The sequence below is a fragment of the Zingiber officinale genome, chromosome 4B (assembly GCF_018446385.1).
Source record: "Zingiber officinale cultivar Zhangliang chromosome 4B, Zo_v1.1, whole genome shotgun sequence".
Taxonomy (NCBI): domain Eukaryota; kingdom Viridiplantae; phylum Streptophyta; class Magnoliopsida; order Zingiberales; family Zingiberaceae; genus Zingiber; species Zingiber officinale.
The window spans coordinates 121,570,119-121,586,382 of NC_055993.1; the positions used below are offsets into that span (position 1 = coordinate 121,570,119).

Genomic DNA, 16,264 nt, shown 5'->3' on the forward strand with positions numbered 1-16,264 from the left:
CGACTCGGCTGGATGAAATTTGCCTTCCGGGCGCCCGGACCCCTCTTCTCCAGAAAGTCCTTCTCCTGCAAGAAAAGGTTAGTCCGAGGCAAATGTACCCTGCAGCAAAGAGTGTTAGCACAGTTTTATAGATGAGCAAAGTATGACTTAGATTCCGTCTTTCCGAGACCGGAATCTAGTCACGATCTCGACTTAGATATCCGAAATGGATCTAAGCCGGATCGACGCCTAATGTTCCCTACCCGGGAACGCGTCCTCGCAGTCACTCCCCTCCAGTGACTTACCTCACTTACCTGCCAGACGTCCGGTCAGCCCGTCGACCCGTCTGGACTTCTCGCCAAGCGTCCGGTCAGCCCGTCGACCCGCTTGGACTTCTCGCCAGCTATCCGGTCAGCCCGTCGACCTAGCTGGACTTCTCGCCAAGCGTCCGGTCAGCCCGTCGACCCGCTTGGACTTCTCGCCAGCTATCCGGTCAGCCCGTCGACCTAGCTGGACTTTTCCTGCACACTTGATAAAAGTGTCAGACAACAACAAACCTAACTTAACCTGATTTGTCATTCATCAAAACCTGAGTTAGACCGTTAGTGCTAACCGCACCAACAGTCACTACCCGATACCTGTTTCATGCTTGTTTGTTTACTTATTATACACTTCATGTTAGTACCTACCTGATTATACATGCTTATAGGGGTAGTGATACAACCAGGTGTTTATTATGTTCAGTACTCAGGTTTTTATACCTTATCTGATCTATGTACCTTTGATTTGGTTCTTTGTCTTATGGTACACATTTTATATATATGGATAGGTTGAGGATATTGCCATGCTTAGTGTCATGCACCATCTCGCATGATTGCATGCTGTGCGATAGTCGGCTCTATTATTATTGAGCACATCACCAGTTACATGGATCTGCACACATCACCACTCATGGGTTAGTGGTATATCAGGAAGGGTGTGTTGCAGCAGGTGCTCTGTCAAGGCTCCGTTGGTTCACTCATGGGTTAGTGTGACGCAGCGTTGTAGCAGGATAGGGATCCCTCCCCGTCATCGTGTACCGGGAGATGAGAGCATTGAGCTCCCCCACTTATGATTTGGGGTAAGGAGGATAGGTGTACTCTGACAGCATCCCGTCCACTCGGTCACTCATCAGGAGCAGTGATGACAGAGTGCACGGTTGTCACAGCCCTACCCACTCGGTCTCACCATCGTGTGTGAGACGGCTGACTGAAGAGTAGGGGTGACCAGGACATGTCATTGGCATCATACACATTGATGCATTTATTGCTTGTGTTTGCTGCATTTACTTGCTGCATTTGGATGGATGCATATGTTTGACATGCACACAGGATTTGTGACACTCTCGGTCTGACGACCTTGTTATCCGTATTCCCATCCTGGTTAGTACAGTTTTCTTCTGTTTACTTCAGCTGCATTTATCCTTCTTATATCAGGAGACTGTACGCATGATCAGTGGTAGTTGTTATTTCCTTTATTATGCATATCAGTTGTTACCCGCTGAGGAGTTGACTCACCCCGTGGATATTTACTATTTTCAGGTTGATGCTGTCAGGAGAGTTCCAGTCGCTAGTCCCCTGCAAATCACGAGGATGATTGTTGGTCCTTTTGGTTTTTCTTTATTAGACTATGTTTAGACTTGTTCTGTTTCGATACTTTGGATCTTGTATGGATTTTTATTCGATCTGATCTTCTACATGCCTGCCTGGACGACAGAAGAGGTAAGCTGATTTTATTTTCGTCGTTGAATTTTGTGCTTTATGAGTATAGTTGAGTAGGATGATTTGAGATGTTTACTTATCATTTGTTTTATTTCACTATTTAACTGCATGGATGGTGTGATTGCTTGCTTATTTATTATTGTTATTGTTCTGGCCATGTTGGCCGATGTATATGTGGCCCTGGGGGTGATGTATAAAGTTTCATATTGTCACCCGTACAAGGGAGATGCTACCGAAATTTCTTCAGACAGGGACTCCCCCGGGGCGTGACAGAACCCTTCCAGGCACCCCGACCAAGGCTATAAATATAGCCTTGGTCCAGAAGCTTTTCAACAATCACAAACATTTCATTTTCCAACACTTGTACGCTTTAGTTGTAGTTAAACTTCTATTTCCTGTGCGTCAACATTGTAAGAGGCTTCTCCGCCTAAAGGAGTATTAGTGCGACAACTTCCTTGGATTAACAACTACCCCGATTGTAACCAAGTCAAATCCGGTGTGCCTTGTCTTTCTGATGTTATTTACTGCTTTGCTTAATTTATTTATACAAGTATTAGTTTAAAGAGTTCAAGAAGAGTTGTTTTCTTTTAAACTTTTACAGGACGATCCAAACTCCCTTCTAGCCGGCCGCAACGGTCCTTCAGATGCTTACAAAGTGTATAAGGATCTTTCACAAATTAAATTAGATGAGTTATTTTTCGAATTTGAACTTCATGAACAAATTAATAGTACTCGGGCCAAGAAAGGTATTGCACTACTTGTAGGGAAACTTGTGAACAAGAAGTCAAAGCCTAAGGCCCGACTGAACCTGAATCCGAAAATGAATCGGACTCAGAAGAAGACGAAATCACCACGAAACTAGTCAAACTAGTTCAAAAAGCACTTAAGAAGAAGAAGGTGACTCAATTGAATACGAAAGCCAAGTCTGGAGTTACCTGCTACGGCTGCAACAAGAAGGGACACTACAAGCCTGATTGTCCAAATCAGAAGCAAGGAAAAAGGAAGGTGTTAAAGGCAACATGGTTTGAGTCATCGGAAGAATCGGACGAAGAAGAACACGAGCAAGCAAACTTCGTTGCTCTACTAGCACAAGCGTATATTGTTGAAACCAAGTTTGAGTCTGAAATCGATGTGGAATCAAAAATCGAGTTCGAAAGAATCCACGGATCCGTATCCGTTTCTGAAGGGTCAAACCACTTTGTAGTTTCTCTGTTTGTTGGTACTCAAATAGATGAATTACAAAATTTATTTGAATACTTGTTAAGAAAATTGGCTAAATCCAATCTCCGGGTCAAGTCACTCTAAAAGGAGATACCAATCCTTAAGAAAGTGACTAACTCGAGTTCTTTGACTGAGCAAATTTAAGAAGGAACCTCAACTCAAGTCCAACAACTTGTGGAAGAGAATTCCAATTCTTACTTGTCTTTAGAGAATCTATCAACTAAGAACTTAGTCCAAGCATGGGTCCCCAAGTCTAACTTGATTAATCAAGTCAGATTTGATTAATATTGGATTCCCAAGGATCCAATCTATTACCTTAATAGACCTTATCGAGACTATGATTTAGGCGGAACTAATAGAAAGACCATCTTTATAAATAAACCTGATTGATGCTTGATTTACTGTTTTCTCTTATGCATGCTTAGATTAGGATAGATAAGAACTTAGGCTTGATATATACTTGACTAGTTAACCTAGGATTTTCAGAAAGAAAATTAAATATTCAATTTCTTTAAAAGGTTTTATCTAGAAGTAGTTGATGATCCAATACCCAAGAGACCTAGTGCCTCCACTACAAGAAAAACCTCATTCAACAACACTCAAACGACAACGGTTTTATACCAAATCGTTATTTTTTTGCCTTTTAACAATGGTTTTAATAAAAACCATTGTCTTTGAACAATTTTTTTGGCCTATGACAACGGTTTTTAAAAACCGTTGTCTATTTATGTTTTTTTGGGGCTACGACAACGATTTTTAAAGGCTACGACAACAGTTTTTTAAAACGGTTGTCTATGTGCATTTTTTTTTGGGATTACGACAACAGTTTTTAAAAATCGTTGTCTATTAAGTGTTGTTGAATGCCGTTGTTTTTTTCTTTCGCCGCTTTTTCCCCTTTGCCATTTTTTGCCGCGACGTTTTTTCTTTCCCTCTCCCCGAAATTTTTTGCCGCCGTATTCCGCCCCTTTACCTTCTCGATCCAAGCCCTAAACCCATCGCCCCTTCTTTGCCCCGCCTCCTCCCTTTTGCCGCCCGCTTCCACCACTCCATTTCTACTACCACTCTACACCTCTGACTGCACACTCGTAGGTCCTCCCTCTTCCCCCGCCTCTTCGCCTCTTCCGCCTCCGCCCCTGCCGTCGCAACCATCATCTCTGTCGGAGACAATCTTCCTGACGCCAACCTCTCCTACTTCGACTCCGATAGGGAGCTCCAAACCATCACCATTTCTGATCTCACCAAGGGCAAGAAAGCCATCTTCTTCACCGTCCCGGGGCCTTTACGCCGACGTGCTCGCAGAAGCACCTCCCTGGATTTGTGGAAAAGGCTGGGGAGCTGCATGCCAAAGGCGTGGACACCATTGCCTGCATCTCGGTCAACGACGCTTTATTGATGCATGCCTGGAGGAAGGATCTCAACATTAAGGACAAGGTTTTGTTACTCTCTGACGGAAACAGGGAGTTCACTCTGGCACTCGGGGTGGAGTTGGATCTGTCAGATGAGCCCATAGGCCTAGGCGTCCGATCTCGGCGCTATGCGTTGCTGGCAGAAGATGGAGTTGTCAAAGTGCTCAACTTGGAGGATGGAGGTGCCTTTACCTTCAGCGGCACCGAGGACTTGCTGAAAGTCCTCTAACAACCCTTCAACGTCATCCCTGTTTCAGGTCCGTGCTTTTTTTTTCCTTGTCTGTTTGCAGTTATCTATTTTTATGATCTCTAAAACTATTGAATTTGGATAAACAAATCATGGTTATGCTTTTTGAAGAATGATATATTTAGTATTTCCTAACTTTTTGGAGAACCAACTTAGGCAGTTTAATTGATTGATGATGATTGTTGTGTGTAGACCAATTATTCGCCCAAATGCTTAAGAGAACAAAATACAATATTTGTCATTCATAATCTAGGTGTCTGCTGAAATCTATCATGACCTCTCTACTGATTTTCAAATCAGTCGCAATATCTTCAATCTGTCGAGTAAGGTAATGAACATGACATTGTTGATTCTTCTTGTATATGATACTAAATGAAAAGCATGGAAAGCTAGATTCCCACAAAGAAATAATTTATACAATTGTAATAACTCATTATTTATATGGTGGTATACTTTAAACAATTGTCGACCTATTTTGAAATTTTAAAAAGGCACAACAAAATCTAAAAATAGAAAATTTTTAATACTATCTATAGTATCTATATGGAATCTTCAACAAATGATAAAAATGTGAGTGATTTCTATTTCCTATCTCTGTTTCAGGTCTTGCTAGTTTTGTTGAGTACATTCCAAATGCAAGAGTTCCTTTGCTTAAATACATTAGCAGGCAGCTTAATATTTCTTTTGATGTCTCCGTTAATAATCATCTTGGTGTAATGAAGTCCAACGTTCTTAAATGGCTATCTGAAATAGATGACCGTTTCCGTGACATGGTTTTAGAGGTTAGCATTTTTTGTAAGCATTTTTTAAAGTGTTATTAGATTCCTTTGTGATGTTATTCCATTCCTTTTCTCAGCTGAAGGAGTGGGCTAAAGCACAAGATATTAATGATCCAAAGTCTGGGAGTTTAAGTTCCTATGCCATTTGTTTGATCGTTATCTTCCATTTTCAGGTTAAAGTTGTGAGTTTGTGATTCTTTTCTGCTCATTTCTTGATGCAATATCAACTATCAAATTCTTTTCTAGAATCCTTCGTGTTGTTTTACTTTTTCTTTAGCAGACCTACGAACCACCAATTTTCCAACCACTGCGAGCAATAATTAATGAAGAAAGAATTTCTGATTGAGGTATATATCTTCTAGAGCCTTGAAACATCTTTATTTCTTACGTCTTTTTTGCATGCTTGCATGTCTATAATTATGATATAGGTCTTTCCTTAGTGTATGTCTATTTTCTACTATTTGTTGCTGCAGGATGGAGTAACTTCTCTGGGAGTCCTTTTGAGGATGTGTGTTCCGCAAATATACAGAGGTTCAGATATAGCAGAATCATAAACCAAAGCTCTCTTGCTCAACTTTTGTTGTCCTTTTTCGACAAGGTGCGATCTTTTAGATTCATGGCTAGTTACCTAATTGTACAACATTTAGCGTTTTAGACTGAGCAAGTCTCGATTTTCTTATCTTGAATTTATATAAAGTAGGCTATGATAGAAAGAGGCTATTGGGATATTGATCAAGATTTAATCTATATGTGCAGTTTTCAGATATTAGAACTTCTGGATCAGATTATAGCATCTCGACATATGAAGGGTGACAAAAAAGCCATCGTTTTTGTAGATCGCTGCCCCTGATTGTAAGATTGTTGATGTTTCTGTTGAAATTTCTTGGAATGATTACTTGCAGTCTATAGCTAGTTGATGATCTTTCAACTTTACAGATAGAGGATCCTTTCGAGTGAATGGAAAATGCTGCTAGAACAGTCTGCTGCGTTGAACTACCTAAGATATCAAATGCATTTCAGAATGTGCACAATAAGCTTTTGTCTGGTTCGGTGCTCTCTGATCGTGACTCCTTGCTCTCTCTTTTGACTAGGCCTTTCCTTGCTTCTAAGTTTCGTGAGCAGCAATCATCAACACATTGCATCTGTTTTATTTGATTATGTGAAAGATAACATTTTCTTTAATGCAATAACGTGACTTGTTCATTCGACTATGTATATAATTTTGTTTACTTCTTTTAGTGGTCTAGGATTAAATTAGAGAAACTGTCTACGTATATAATTTCTGATTACTTCTTTGTTGTCTCACAGCAAAGTGTTGTGCACAACTTGATATTTTTGCTTGTTGACAAATATCAATTGGCTGAACCTTTTATCTTTAATTTTTTTCCCTTTCCTCGTTCGCTTTATTATTATATATCATAGTTATTACAGGTGATCAAAAGTAGATATGTGAGACTGCCTTGGTTTAGTTTCATAATGTTGTTTGACAAAGCATGTTTTTAGGATGAGTAAACAATACCTTGCCAATGTTGGCCTCCAGATCAATGGAACGGTGAGTACGTGGAAGGTGGATCTATTTTTCTTGTTCTGCTTTGTGTTACTAAGGCTTGATTCATAGGTTGAAGGAAGGGACACCGTTCTTGTCGATGCATTGTCAAGGCGCATTCCTCTTGTTAGCGACCAACCAACTATAATATTTTGTGCTGACGTAACACATTCTCATCCTGGGGAAGATTCTAGCCCTTCTATCGTAGTTGTAAGTAATTTTGTCAATTTTCATTTCTTAGTCTATGTATAGTTGCCATGATGTATCCTTACTATCACATGCAATGTATTAATATTTCATTTAGACAAGAGATTGCTAGAATCAGTATAAAAAATCAGTTAGCTTAATGTAAAGTTTGTTCTTTATATTCAAATTTAATTGCATGATTTATTATCCTTTCTCTTTTTTATCAAACACAATTACTTAAATGAGGGTTAGTTTACATTGTTTAAAGTTCAGACATATTTGTATTGTAATGCTTCGTAGTAGAATAAAAAACCTAACTAGTTGAGGGGATAATGACATTGTTTTGGATATTTTTATCTTCTAATATATGTTTATATTTTGCAGGTTCTATTGACAAAGTTTCCTAGCGTGCCACCAACGTTCCAAGTAACATCAAATGTTGTCCAGGATTTGACAATTACAAGTAACATTCACTCAACAATTTATATTTCTTTATCTATTGTTTTCATAATTAATTAAATGCATTAGTTGAACATAACAATTAAAATAGACTTATATGGAACATGGTGGTCTATGTTCCCGTATGAATTGTACTTTTATTTGAAGTAGAAATTCTTATGCGCATGTTGATCCTTTTTACTAGTGTTGTCAAGCACTAACATTGCAGAATAGTGTTACAACCGACAATCAAGACTACATGGAATAGTATCATCCTCAAAGTTACACGCACTTGTTGTATAAGGTTTATACACACACTTGCTGTAAAATTTTAGTATGAAAATAAGCTCGTTATAATTTTTCATACGGATTGAACTTTCTTAATTAGTATTACTCCAAAAAAGATATATTTGCATTCTCTACATAAATGCAACAGATTCATGTCTACAAAAATGATTTGCTCCTATTTATAGAAAATAGGACCATGTTAGTTGCAACTCGCAAGAATTGATTCTACTTTCATTGGATTATAATTTCTTTAGTGGGATTGGCCATATGTGATACACGTTCATGTTTGCAAATTTCATACTTCTCCTTAATGTATTTATTGGACTGCTACTCCAGATGCTTCCAAAGCTTATTTCTGCCATGAAGGGAAGTCGCGCACAGCATGGTTCACCATCGAACTTCAAGTTACATGCCAAATGGGCTCCTGCTGTCTATGATGCACCATGCACCTTACTATTACACACTATGAAGAAGAATCACCATCAACTTCCCAAAGCAAGGAAAATTTATTACAACAAGTACAGGACCAAGTCAGCTCGAGGAAGTAACAATGATAGAAGAACTGCAAATAGGAGCCTGACCAACTATAAGACTGAGTCCTTCAACGCAAGGTTTACAACAAGCACATGACCAAGTTAGCTTGAGGAAGTAACCGTTGTCTTTTCATACTATTGGGATAAAAATTTTTTGAACATGAAATATATTTCTTCTTTAGTGATTATAATTCTTGTATAACTAACATTTTGAATGATATTGATGTGGAAAATATTCTTTCTTGATTATGATTCTTTATTATATATTTAAATTAAAATATGATATATTAGTATTAAAAGATAATAATTTAAAAGACAACGATTTAAAACCGTTATTGCTGTCAAAGACAACGGTTAAAAACCGTTGTCGTAGCCCCAAAAATGATTATAACGGGCAGTGTTATTAAAAATGCTCTAAATAACAACGGTTTTAAACCGTTGTCTTTTCATTCAAAGACAATGGTTTAAAACCGTTGTAAAACTGTTGTCTTTTCATTCAAAGACAACGGTTTAAAACCGTTGTCGTAACCCCCTACTTTTAACAATACTGTCAATTATAACGGTTTTAAAGGGTCTACGACAACAGTTTTTAACCGTTGTCTTTTAATGTTTTTGTTGTAGTATTCGTTATAGCCTGGAAGTCAATTATTAAAATAAATATTTAATTGACTAACTATTAAATCTTAGTTTAATTCAAATATAAATCAATCTTAGATTTAAATTTTAATTAAAGATTAAAATTAACCATCTCATAAAAATGAACCTAGGTTTAAAATAAAATGTAGTTACATCAAATTAATTAAACTTAATTCAATTAAGTTAACTAAAATTAATTCAATTAACGAAGTCATCTTAATTAATTTCAAAAGCTTAATTAATTTCAAAAATTTTCAAATTATTAATTAATTTTAAAAGTATAATTAATTTTAAATTATTAATTAATTCAAAAGTATAATTAATTTCAAATTAATTATTAATTAATTTTAAAAGTATAATTAATTTTAAAATTTTAAGTATAATTAATTTCAAATTCTTAATAATTTCAAAAGAATAATTAATCCTAATAATTTTAAATTCTTAAGTATAATTAATTTCAAATTCTTAAGTATAATTAATTTCAAATTCTTAATCAATTTCAAAAGAGTAATTAATCCTAATAATTTCAAAAATATAATTAATTTAATTATTTTTCAATACATAAATTTCAAAATTAAAACTTAGTTATTCTTCAAATTAAAATTTAAACTAAAAAAGAATTAAATTTAATCTATTTTGATTAAATTATTCTTCTTAGACTTAAATATCTTTCAGAATTCTCAATCTCACATAAACTCATAAGCATAATATGTTTAATAACTTATAAAGGGTGAGATGAAAAATTAGAAAAATAGATGATTACTTTTACCTTATTTTATTTGCTTCGACTCTAGGACCCTCAAAACTTAAATAATTTTTATATTTTTTTTGGCATTAATCAAGGGGGAATGAAAGGACTTAGGCTCAATTAAATATGTTTGATTAAATATTTTCTCAAAGTTAAAGTTTTATAATTACTCTCAAAATTAAATATTTTTTTAAGTTAAAGTACTTTTTGTTAATTTTTTTAGTTTCTTTTGGTTTAATTATTTTTGAAAAGAAAACCTAACTATTTTTGAAAAAAAACAACTTTAAATATTTGAAAAAGAAAATTTAAATATTCCCATCTAAAAAAATCAGTGTTTGAAAAAGTTTTTTTAATTAAGCTTTCATGTACTTAGTTAAGTTTTTTAAAAATATTTTCAAAAAGCTTCTGTCTTCATTTATTTAGAAAAGTAATCCATCGTCACAAGCTGGAATCATCTCTGACCGAGTGTCATTGGGAACAATCCTACAATATTCATGCCCTATTGGTCAAAGAGGCATACGACTATTGAGATTTTCAATGTGTCAGTCGGTCAATGAGTTAGATTTTAATGTTTTTAATAGGATAGATAAGTATTCATCAATCGCTGGGGTCCTCTTCTATTTTTTGTGCATCCATTTATTTGATATTCTTTAATGTCGATATCTAGCATGATTGATTTATTTGATATTCTCATTTATGTGTTATTATACTGACATTTAAAAAACATGCACTTTAGCTTGTCTCCAATTTATAATTACTACATAAATCACAATCATCAATTTTAAATATATAATTTTTTTTGGTCTTTTGTTAATAACTTTTTCTGTATATCTTATTGATATATATGAACGTAACATGAACGGTTAGAAACATATATGAGTTTCATTTCCAATAGAACCTAAACCGGAGGAGCATTTATTGGCTAGCTAGCTAGTTTTGTCATACTACTCTAGCTATAAATCAATGATAAATTATTTACTTTGATTATCGACAGCACAACCACTCGATATGAATAATTCGATTGTAGTAAAGGAAACTGAATGCTACCATATACTATTTATTTAGCTTTAAAAAGATTTATAAATAAGATTTTAAAACATTCATCTATTTTTCTTAGAATAAATATCCAACATTTAGCTACTAGCTGTTTACCATAAGATAGTAGCATTCACTTAGTTAGTCAAGTTAAGTATGTGATCCAGTTAGTTTTGACTAAAAAGGATGACTCAGCTTAATCAATTTGAATTGGTATTTATAGCATAGATATAAGCATTCTAAAGCCTAGGCAATACCCTATGCATCTCAGACCATTCTAAGTGTTTTTCATATACAAGCAAGGTATTCTTAGTGAGCTTATGAGATACTCTAGTTAAAACCTATGGGTACATACTTTTTAGGGAAAATACCTATACTAAGTCCAATCTTTAAAGGCACTAGTAAAATTAAGAGTTTTGAAGAAAACAAAAAAGATTTTATTCTAAAATTTTAAAATCAAGCTGATTTTGAAGAAATAATTTTAAAAATCCATAACTTTTGAAAAAGACAACACAGTAATAAAAAATGATTTTAAAAAATATTTTATTTTGAATCTATTCTTCTAAGCACATACCTAACTGTCTTCTAAGTGTACTGAACTCGAGTTCAGGTAATGATTTTATGAAAATGTATGCTAGGTTTGATTTGGACTCAACATAGTCAAGTACAATATTACCCCTAACTACATGATCTGTTATAAAATGATGTTTAATCTCTATACGTTTATTATACTGACATTTGAAAAAAAAAAAACATACACTTTAGCCTGTCTCCAATTTATAATTACTACATAAATCACAGCCATCAATTTTAAATATATAAATTTTTTTGGTCTTTTGTTAATAACTTTTTCTGTATATCTTATGGATATGAACATGAACGGTTAGAAGCATATATGAGTTTAATTTCCAATAGAACCTAAACCGGAGGGGCATTTATTGGCTAGCTAGCTAGTTTTGTCATACTACTCTAGCTATAAATGAATGATAAATTATTTACTTTGATTATCGACAGCACAACCACTCGATATGAATAATTTGATTGTAGTAAAGGAAACTGAATGCTATCGTATACTATGAATTTGTAAGCAATTAATGATTCTTGAAACTGTATTTTAAATTTACCTCCTCCTATATATCCTCATCTATAAATAGATGGGAGTGGCATGATACTCTAAACAAGCGATCACTTGAGTGAATTAGTGAGTGATATATCCGTAGCTAGCTTAACCATGGCCAATGGCGGAGCCAAGCATTGGCTTACCCGGGCTATAGCCCGGGGGGTCCAGTTGGTGATTAGGCTGATTTTACTTCTTCACCCCTTGTATTTTGGATTTTCAAAGGGAGAAAAAGGACTTTTAGCCCGGATGACAATTTTAGCCCAGGTGGGCTATGATTCCTGGCTCCGCCAGTGACCATGGCTACCTTTGTCACGCTCTCTGCTGCTGCTGTCCTCCTCGGAATCCTCCTGCCTTCCGCCATGGCCAACAACAACGTTCTCTATCGCGGCGACAAGCTGTTACCCGGCGAATCCCTCACCGAAGGGACCTATGAATTCATCATGCAGGACCACTGCAAGCTCGGCCTCTACGACAACGGCAACGACAACCGCAGGGAATTGTGGTCCTTCCAATTCGTCAACGGCCGAGGCTGCTACGCCAGGCTCGATACCGACTACTACTTCCGCATCTACGATGAGAATGGCGAAAATTTCACTTTCAACACCAGCCCCGGCTGCATCCTCGTCCTGCAGCGCGACGGCAACGTCGTCATCTACAGCAGGCCTGTATGGATTATCCCTGAGGGTGAACCCACGAACAGGAAGATCGCCATGGTGACTAAAAATTAGTTGGCTTCACCACTGTCGTAAGTTAACCATGCATGGATCGCTAGCTATTAAATAAAACAGAATAAAAGGTAGCGAGGCATAAATAATTAGCGATATGCATGCATGCATGGTACGTCGCCTCGTTTTTATGTTTTTATGTTGTACGTACCTACTGTTAAGTTGGTTTCCGTCATCGATCAGTTTAATTAAGTATCTACTTGCTCTGCTCTTTTATTAGTATTTTTAAAAGTTAAATTGCGTTGAAAAAAAAACGAAAGAAAAACAATTAATTAAAGAAATCTAATAGGCAATAACACATATCAATTGAAAAAATAAAATTAATACAAGGCATGGAATCTAATTAATTAATTAATTAATATGAAACAATATTATTGGCTAATATTTGTGATTTTGGACGAGAAGATTTAATTAAAATTTTCGAGACCATCTCTAATTGGAATAGCGTGGATAGTTATTCAAATATAATAAATAATTATTATTTATAAATTAAAAGATGATTTCGTTCATCCTCAGCATCTTTCATTGTCAGCCTCCACGTAGCGATAATAAAGATAGTGTGTCATCATCACTAAAAAATATTATGGTTACGGAGAGAGTGTGTCGTCATCTCGAGATAATAGTTTTTTAATTTTTTTGTTTAAATATTTATGGTCTCCCACGCAGCTTTAATGAAACTATATTGACTATAACATAAGTTATTTTATATAAATCTACTTTAACTTAATTCTAATCTTGCAATATGTTTGATTTTTTAGATTTCACTTACTGTTTATCGTTATCCTTACCTTCCATTTTCATATTCAACTGATGAAAAAAGACTTAAAATTTTGTTTTATGTTTCTGTGGCATTGTAAAAGATTTTAAAACTGATCCTCCAGTTTTAAAACCTTCTCAGTGACTTTTTGTCTAACGAGTGGAGCATCATCCACTTTTTTGTTTTGGTGTATGGGAGGTAAAAATTCAACTTTTCATAGTCCAGTATGTATGATCGATGTGTGCTAGAGGAGAAAGGGTGAATAGCGCTCATGACTTTTTTATACTTTTTAAAAAATAGAGAATAACGCAACGGAAAGAAAGAAAAGATAAACAACGCTAACAAGACCAAGTGTTACTTAGTTCGGAGCCTATGACGATTCCTACTCCAAGGCTCGTGATCGTTTATCGCTTTCGTTGGGGAATTACTATAATTTTGGAAAAACTTTACAAATTGTAGAATTATAAGTGCAGAACTTAATTAAAGTAATTTAAAACTATACCGATAACGTGAAATTTTGAAAGTAAAGCTTTCAGTCATCAGAACAACGTTACAGCTTTGTCAGATTGTCTTTAAAGCAACACACAAGAGAAAGATCGCGAAGATGAGTTGTATCGAAGCATCTGTTCGTGGTCTCCTTTTTTGAGTTGTTGAAGGCACCTTCAACCCCATTGAAGGTGCCTTCGTGCCTCTCCACATGGGCTTTCAACCAAGCCTCCTGAGACTCCTCCAGCAGTCCCGGAGCCTGCTCATCTGAGCCTTTTATGTGTTTTTCGCTCTCTGCAAGATACGTTAGTCCAAAATATCAAACATATCATACAAAATAAAGTTAGCACAATAAAAAATAAATAATAAATAATTTGAAGTCTCAGAACTGTCTGGTTTTGATTTTTAGATTTTCTGAAAACTCTAAGTCTAACCGACGTCTATTATTCCCTCAACGGGGAACACACCCTCACCTATGTTGGTGCATGCAACACCAAATGATTGAACCTAAGTTTTGATTATGACAAAGAGTCTAAAGTTAAAGTTACTTGTTGTCTAACAAGGTTGAATGAATTTGCAAGAAAGTCCTAAGTGTTCTTAGGCAAAAGTCCTAGTGGATGCTAGGCAGGTGGAAAACACTAGGGGGAGATAACCCTAGGTCCAAGTGGGAGGTAACCCTAAGTTGTGGAAAGTCCTAACTGCGGTTAGGCAAGGCCAAGTCTTGGTGGATCGAGCACTTTGGGTGAAATCCTAGAGTCAGAGACTCAAGGTGAAAATCCTGGTGGTCGCGGACCAGATGCAAGTATGGACGGGTCGTGGAGTGGACTTTCAGCATGAAGACCTGAAGTCTCGGACGTTGAGTAAAAGTCTAGACGGTTATGGAGGACCGATCTGGCAAAAGGTAAATTCTCTTGAGAGGAGTAGGTGAGGACGCATTTCCCCAAAGAGGGAACAGTAAGCGTCGGTTCGACCTAGAGTTTCAGCGAAACTCAAAGTTAGAATCGGACGGTCAAAGGCTGTCAAATTTATATTATATATATTGTTTATTGCCTGTACTAACTTTGTTTTGTAGAAAAAAAAGGGTGGCTGAAAAAGTTGGTCCGGATACCCGTACCAGCCTCGCTCAGGGTGGGCGGTGGGCGCCCAGGTGGTTCGAGCACCCGAACACGGTCCAGGCGCCTGGACCCAAAATAATCATCCATAAGCCTACATGGAGCGCGTCGATTGACCAAGACACGTGGTCCAGGCACCCGGATGGGTTCCAGGCACCCGGAATAGCCTATAAGCAACATTCGACCAAGGGCTAAACAACAACATTCAGAATGACTTCTGCACTTGCGCGCTGCTTCGATAAAACCTCTTGACACCCGAAAGTTGCTTTGACGACGACTACACTGAAGATATATTTCTCCAAGTCATCGGTATTGTTTTATTTAAAAGTTACTTGTACTACAATTGTAAATCTCTTTGTAACTTTCGATTGATTAGTGGATTATCCATCAAAAGCATTATCACGTGCGAGCCTTGGAGTAGGACTCACCATAGGCTCTGAACCAAGTAACTCTTGATGTTCGCGATTGCTTTTTTTCTGTCTTGTCTTTCTTATTCCGTTGTGTTTTACTCAAACGTTTTCAAACGAACATGAAAGCCATGAGCGCTATTCACCCTCTTCCTCTAGCGCAAAGATTCTACAATTGGTATCAAAGCGAGGCTGTTCTGAATCGATATAACTACTGTTTGAGCAATTTTTACTTTTATGCCTTTCGTTTTTTCCCTCTAATTTTTTTTAAATTTTTTTTTTAATTTTTTCACCATTAGTCAATGTTAATAAAATATCACATTTAACAAAATTTGTAATAATATTTATTATTATTATTTTATTATTTTTTCTCAAAATTAGTGAAATACTATTTTATTTTTCTCCATCACTACTAATCCAAGATAAAGTCTTGGGACAAGTCTACTTATTTTTGTTGTGTGCTAGATTTGTTCAATAAATGGCCAATCAAGAAGGGTATAGCACTGCACGCCCTCCCCTCTTCTCCGGTGAAGGCTTCGGCTACTGGAAGAGCTGAGTGGAGTACCACCTCAAGACACAAGTCGAGATGTGGATAATATCTAAACAGGCCTTGTTCTCTCTTTCAACGACACTGGAAAACAAGTATCATGCGAGAACTAGGATACAAATCTGATGAAAAGATCGAGGTCGATGCCAAAGCAATATACACTCTACAATGTGGACTAACCAAAGAAGAGTTGAACTGAGTTGACCCATTTTCAAGTGAGAAAGACTAATCGGAAAAGTTGATCAAGCTGCACGAGGAAACTTTCGACATGAAGGTAAGCAAATGTGATTTGATATTAAATAAACTTT

At 36.2% G+C, this 16,264-nt stretch overlaps 1 protein-coding gene and 1 pseudogene across 1 annotated transcript; both read left to right on the forward strand.

Moving 5' to 3' along the window:
• The first annotated feature begins 4,038 nt into the window (after window positions 1-4,038).
• LOC121978613 lies at window positions 4,039-4,626 on the forward strand (annotated as a pseudogene).
• Window positions 4,627-12,218: 7,592 nt separating this feature from the next.
• Window positions 12,219-12,650, forward strand: LOC121978614 (mannose-specific lectin-like). The gene has a single exon (XM_042530936.1). The coding sequence runs from the start codon at window positions 12,219-12,221 to the stop codon at window positions 12,648-12,650; it is 432 nt and encodes a 143-aa protein (XP_042386870.1).
• The last annotated feature ends 3,614 nt before the right edge of the window (window positions 12,651-16,264 follow it).